This window comes from Electrona antarctica (genome assembly GCF_951216825.1).
Source record: "Electrona antarctica genome assembly, chromosome: 2".
Taxonomy (NCBI): Eukaryota; Metazoa; Chordata; class Actinopteri; order Myctophiformes; family Myctophidae; genus Electrona; species Electrona antarctica.
Window position 1 is genome coordinate 9,341,299 of NC_136807.1, and position 6,520 is coordinate 9,347,818.

The following is a 6,520-nucleotide window of genomic DNA, read 5'->3' on the forward strand; positions in this document are numbered from 1 at the left end:
ATATCCCCCGATTCCCCCCTTCCCTAGTTCCCTGTCCCACCCCTCTCTCTCTCTCTCTCTCACACACACTCACACACACACACACACACACACACACGTTCATTCACACTCACATCTGTATGACTGAGCGTTTTTTATGTATCTATAATATTAATGCTCAGAAGTTGCTACCCTAATAGGAAAATCAATTAAAAATGTTCTGTCCCATCCATCCCATGTTGTATTTTGTTGTTAGATGTTGGCATGCCATGCATGCACTCCCTCCCAGTAACGCCCCCCGGTGGTGGGGGGGCTCTTCTCGAGTACGTGACCCATAACACGTACAGACTAGTACTCACAAATCAAATGTACATTATTTACACATGGGTCTGATTCAAACCAAACGGCTCTAATATGGCTCTAATATGCAGCGTGCTGGAAGTGTGGAACTCACAGTCTCACACATCGGAAAAAAAGGAAATAAATCGGAATAAATCAAGTGGCAAGCCTGTTGTGAATCTGATGTATGATGAAAGATCTCATTTATTGTTTAGTTTAGGAAGATTTAATTTAAGTTCTGATGCTATCATGCATTTATCTTTCATCCTGACGAAAAATATATATTTTTTATATAAGTTTCCACCGTGTGTCGTAAAAAGAAAAGGAAATTCCACCACCACGACAGATCCGGTTGCGTTCATTACGCAAAGCTTTACGGCAGTGTATTTTAGTAAACCCAGAAGTGTCAACGACGGAGAGCTGCTGTTTGCAAACAAGTGATTTTTCCGAGGACCAGACAGACCTCAGAATGACATGAAATGTAACGACCGTCATTGACAAGCGTCTGATGACCTGCATATGAATGATACTAACTAATGATAGTAACGATGTGAGGAACTAGTGCAAAGTTTCCGTAGATTTAGTTCCTATCGCTAGTTGCGGTGTTAGCCCGGATAGCTAAATCCAGTTTGTCAGCTTCCCATCAATCATTTGCTGTCGATACAATGAGCCAGGTCTGAGGTACCTACCTGGCTGGCGTAGCTGGGTGAATATAAACTCAAAGGCAAAGCACCGAAGCTTGTTCGTTTGATTGCAAACTGAATTTTGCGTTCAGCTGCATCACTTGAATCCACAATGTGGCTCCAGCAAAGACTAAAGGGTCTGCCAGGTTTACTGTCGAGCAGTTGGGCAAGACGACTGCTCATCGGACTGTTAATTTTCCTCATTTTCTACTGGTACCTGGGTGCGGACAGTGGGTTAAGGTTTTTCAGTGGCTCAAACAAGTCAGGGGGAGTTGCTGGCCAATGCCTTCAGACTGAAATCCACAGGTGGAAGTCCCTTGTTGACAGAGGAGAGGGAATCTACAGCACACCTCAGGAGAAAGTTGACACACCTTTCGTATCAGGAAATGGCCACATCCTGGTTGACATTGACTCAAACAAGTTATGGGTAGCTTCCTCTTCCCAACCGGGTTCAGCTCCAGTCCATCAGACTGAATACTCTCCGACTGTGGGCATCCACCTGCCGGGGAGTCGAGCAGAGGCCCACGCTACCATGTTGTGGTTCCGGAAAGGGTCCGTGCTCTCGGTGCGCTGCATCCTGCCAGCCACCTCACAGGCAGCACGGGACTGTGTGAGCATCAGGGAGGAGTTCATAGCGCACCGCAGCCGGCCCAATGTCTACATTCAGCGAATCCACATCAGCAACCCGTCCGACAGGGTGGCCACGCTGGAGGTGTCCTCTGAGACGCCCTCTTTTGGGAGCAAGTTCTCCTCCAGCGTGGAGAAAGTGGAGGACAATGAGTTTGTGCTGTCCTCTGGGAGAGTGCTTGTGGAGAAGAACCACATTGTGCTGGTGGTTGTGGCCACAAAAAGGCTGAGCAGCAGGATCCAGGTGTCGGCGAAGTCCGACTACGCCGATAACGTTCTGTCGGTGGTGTGGACGTCGGAGCCCATTGACTCCTCCAAGCTGGAGGAGACCTTCACTAGGCTCCGAGATGGAGCCAAGAAGGAGCTTGGGGAGCTGCTGAGGGCCAATGTAGATGACCTGGTTGTGGATCACCAACAAGCTTGGATGGACCTCTTCATCTCCGGTGAGTTGTTCGATAAGTCGAGCAGCACCATCACATTCTTCATCGCAATACATTGTTTTTCATTATGTGTATTGCATTTTATAATTGTACTTTTTTTGACATGCTGTGATGTCATCAGGGCTTCCTTGAAAAAGAGAGCTTGCTCTCAATGGTGTTCCCCCCCTTGAGAAAATACTCAAGCATGGCTCTGAATGAGGCTCTTAGGAATCTACATCTGTCATGGTTTCCTCTTTGTGTATTACAGGTGTGGAGATGAGGAAAATCACAGACTCCCACACACCGTCAAGCCACACGGTGAACACCACACTTTACTACATCCTCTCCTCATCCACGGCGCCGTTGCTAGACCGGCGGTTGGGCGGCGAAGAGCGCGCACGCCTGGAGTCGAGCCTCAACTACGCCGATCACTGCTTCAGCGGGCACGCCACCATGCACGCAGAGAACCTGTGGCCCGAGCGCATCAGCAGCGCTGCCCAGATCCTGCAGCTCGTCACACTGTGGACCCTGACGCTCCAGAAGAGAGGATGCAAGGTCCTGGTGGCGGCGGGAGCGCACGGCGTGATGCAGGGCATGACGCTCAGCTTCGGCGGGCTCCAGTTCACGGAGAACCACCTGCAGTTCCAGGCCGACCCGGACGTGCTGCACAACAGCTACGCGCTGAGGGGAATCCACTACAACCAGGATCTGATCAACCTGGCGGTGCTGCTGGACGCCGAGGGGAAGCCCTTCCTCCACGTGTCGGTCAAGCCGCAGGAGCATCCCGTGCAGCTGTACGCCTGCGAGGCAGGCTGCCTCAACGAGCCGGTGGAGCTGACGTCCGAGGTGAAAGGCCACACCTTCCCCGTGATGGTGACGCAGCCGATCACGCCGTTGCTTTACATCTCCACAGATCTGCGGCACCTGCAGGACTTGCGCCACACGCTGCACCTAAAAACCATCCTGGCCCATGAGGAGCACATGGCAAACAGGTACCCAGGTCTGCCCTTCCTCTTCTGGTTCAGCGTGGCCTCACTCATCACCCTTTTCCACCTGTTCCTGTTCAAGCTCATCTATAATGAGTACTGTGGCCCCGGTGCTAAGCCCCTCTTCAGGAGCAAGGTATAAAACACACACAGACAAACCCAATACTTTGAACTGGAAGTAAAAACACGCAACATGAACCTTTATGTGCTTTGGTTTTTGACTATTGTGTGTGTGGTGGCAACGATTTTCACTTTTCTCTATCGGTCCTTTCCTGGTGTGTGTGTTCATTTCTGGGGTTCGAGTTTGTCTCCTCTCTCTGGATGTGGACATTTCTTTCTCTATTATCTGTGGGCCCTGTTTGGAGTGGTTGGTCTGATTGGGTGCACAGAAAAAATCAGTTAATTTAACTATGAGAGTGTACAAATGTAAACAAATTCTCTCTGAGTTACAAATGGAGATCCATTTATTTTACTGTGTGCACACTGCACACTTTAGCAAAACTGGATGAAATAGTGCCCTCAGTGGGTGCATGTGTGAAAGTAAATTCTCATTCAAATTTGAAATTTGTGAGTAGGGCACAATCTTTTTCTCAGTGTTGTCAGTATGTAATAATTCTATTTACATCCAACAGTAGAAGAGTAGCCCTTATTCAAGATTTCAAATCACAAAATCTTGCTTCCATCGTGTTTGTTCACTGGCCCATTAAATTAGTCCTAAATGAAGTTGTGATGGCTAGGCTATCAAGACATCAGCTTACACTGCACTGTGTGTATTTCAGAATATGTATACTATAGCATAACATTTGACGATGTAAGTGACAAAAATAGCTCATGTTTTACCCCCAGTAAGCCTCTTGTATAAATTGGGAGGCCATTTTGTGTTTTGTTTTGTTAACTGTTTAGTTGATACACAATTCAACTTTTCCTGGTGCCTTCAATCAAATTGTGAACAATTTCCTCTGTTCCTCTGGTTTATTTTTCAGTGAGCGTTCGTTTATGACACCTTGGCTTGCAATGACATCCACTGTACTTTGTGGCCATAATTCACCATTTATAGCACTATTGACAATTGTAGTATGTCTCCACACACCGTGTAAAATGTCCTTCAAAATTCATTGAGTAACCTGGATCAAAGTAACCTCATCGAACCAACTGCCATGCCCAGAATGTACAAAAACACACTGCTTCCTGTCTACTTTATGTATTGTAAACATGCTACTTTTCCCTAGATTTCTTAACAAAATATGGTGATGGTAACGTGCGGAACACTTGGGAGAACCATATCTGCTGTAGGCTAATTGTTTACTTGCAATGAGCTTGGACTGTGTGCTAACCTTTCCTTAAATCTCTTGCCACTCTTAACCCGAGTTTGTGTTTTTGATGATGTTTTATATTGATTAATTCACTCTTGATTAAATTAAGGAGAAATCTAAAGGACGGCTTTGCCTCTTTTCTATCGACCTAACAAATTAATCTATACCTCACAAATCATAAACTGACCATTTGCTTATCATCTTGCATTATCCATTGTTCTATCTCTGTAATGGTTTTGTTCCTTCCCTTGGGAATCTACATAGCCATCATAGCTGCTGCTGTCCTGTTCTAACCCTCCGCCTCTGACTTTACCAGGTGACCATCACAAGTGAAGAAGCCACTCCTTAGGAAAGCAGCCATGACATCAGGTGCAAAATAGCAGAGCAAGAATGCTGTTGGCATGTTTGGTTGTTGTTTTTTGCTTTGAGCCTATATGGGTGACAATTTAGCATGAGGGCGGGGGCTCAAACACTGTTACAGCCCAGCTGTCTGCCCTGTCGCCAGTGCTCACATTACCTCTCCATTTTGACAGGACGACCCCACTGTTTGAAGGAGTTGCCCAGTCTGGATAGACAAATGTCTTTGCACGTTTAACCTGCTCAGCTCAAAATGGAGGGACTTTCTGTGAGTGAGAATGTTTAGTGTCTAAAACGGAAGCACGTTCTTCTGTTGATGCTTGTATAAAGGAAATTGTCCTTCCAGCAAGTTACCGGCCTCCCTTTAGTAAGGGATCTCAACTTGAACAAATGCTAAAAGTCATGATGCTGGTCATGCTGTAGGAGTGGTGGTCAAAATTAATTAACTTCCCAATTAATTTTCACATTTCATTTGCTCTACTCATTTTCCGTACTTGCATGTCTAAACAACACCCTATGTCTGTGTTTCAAACCTTGCCGACATGATTCAACCATTCCTTGGTTCCCAGGGTACCGGCGTTGGGGTTGGGTTTAGGTTCATGGTGGACTCTGGTCTGGTAATATATGCTCCCAAATCAAGTTGCATTTATTTTGGCAACATAATGGCTTCTCCTATCCACTGACACTTGCCAATCTAAATGTAAAACACAACACATACGTATGCACGTATGCGCATTGTAATTCTGTGCAATGAACTTGAATATTTTCTTCTTTTATGTTCTAAATAAGCTTATTTTTACGGATAGTAATTATTGAATTAACTTGTGTTAACTTGGAATTTTTTCATAATTGTTTTTGCTTTGTGTATTCTCCACAAGCTGCAAATAATCCACTTAAAACATCAAGCTGTCAGTGGGGGAGTGTGATGTGTGTGAACATTCTTATATACGGCTTCACTTTTGTCCATATATTGTTTGAAGAAGTTCATCTGATCAATTTCTTTGCAGTTTCTTAACTTTCTTTACTACTGAGTGTGCCTTAAGTAAAATGTTAATTTATTCTGGTTTATTAATCAGTTTGTGCTGATTTTACAGTACCTGCATTCTGGTATGATTGTACTTGAAATATAGTTTATGAAAATGTGAACTTCCATGGAGCAAAGATCTTTTCAACCTGACTTAAACTGGGGGAAAGAAATGTGTTGGATTATGTAAATATGTTAAATTAAAGATATATCATCTGATAATTTAATAAAGAAATTGCTGATAGAGGAATAACGGCTAAATAGTTTGAGTTTTGATTGATTTCGGGGAACTCATTTCCGTTAAACATGTATTGGAAAGACAACCGATATTGGTTGGGAATGCATAACCAAAATAACATTTGTCTTTTTGTGCTCATTAATCAGTACAACAAGGATTGAGTCCTATCCCAAATGTATCCACATATTTGACAATTCATTAGGAACGGTGGCCATGTTATAGATTCAGTTAACCCATTTTGGGCAGGAACCCCTTTTGGTGTTTAAAGCATTATGTTACACTTTAGCTATTGAAAAATAGCAGATCTACAAGCTCATAGCACGGCACCGAGTGCTGCGCTACGAGCTTGTAGGTCTGCTATTTTTGAAAAATCGTGAAAATGTAGTGCAAATCTTTGAATATATATATATTCTTTCAGAGCATTTTTAACTCAAATCTATGCTTCTGAGGGGTCCCTGGAACAACATATTTTCAGATGGGGGTCGGCGGCCAATTACATATATTTTTGGGGGTCCTTGACATCAAAATGTTTGAGAACGACTGACATAGAAACAT

At 44.4% G+C, this 6,520-nt stretch overlaps 1 protein-coding gene across 2 annotated transcripts; it reads left to right on the forward strand.

The window, feature by feature from the left end:
• The first annotated feature begins 671 nt into the window (after positions 1–671).
• On the forward strand, positions 672–6,216 carry kiaa2013 (KIAA2013 ortholog). Of its 2 annotated transcripts, none has more exons than XM_079530128.1 (3): positions 672–2,071; positions 2,316–3,169; positions 4,663–6,216. In XM_079530128.1, exons 1-3 carry the CDS (start codon positions 1,114–1,116, stop codon positions 4,693–4,695), a joined length of 1,845 nt encoding a protein of 614 aa, XP_079386254.1. In that variant the 5' UTR covers positions 672–1,113; the 3' UTR covers positions 4,696–6,216. The 2 variants fall into 2 exon arrangements, with proteins under 2 accessions (XP_079386254.1, XP_079386255.1); XM_079530129.1 differs by having other exon boundaries at positions 2,316–3,039.
• The last annotated feature ends 304 nt before the right edge of the window (positions 6,217–6,520 follow it).

Bases quoted from the DNA above. Each gene is read 5' to 3' on its own strand.
- kiaa2013 (XM_079530128.1), top strand. From the start codon at position 1,114: ATGTGGCTCCAGCAAAGACTAAAGGGTCTGCCAGGTTTACTGTCGAGC. The intron at 2,072-2,315 runs GTGAGTTGTTCG...TGTGTATTACAG, and splicing joins GATGGACCTCTTCATCTCCG to GTGTGGAGATGAGGAAAATC. The intron at 3,170-4,662 runs GTATAAAACACA...TGACTTTACCAG, and splicing joins AGCCCCTCTTCAGGAGCAAG to GTGACCATCACAAGTGAAGA.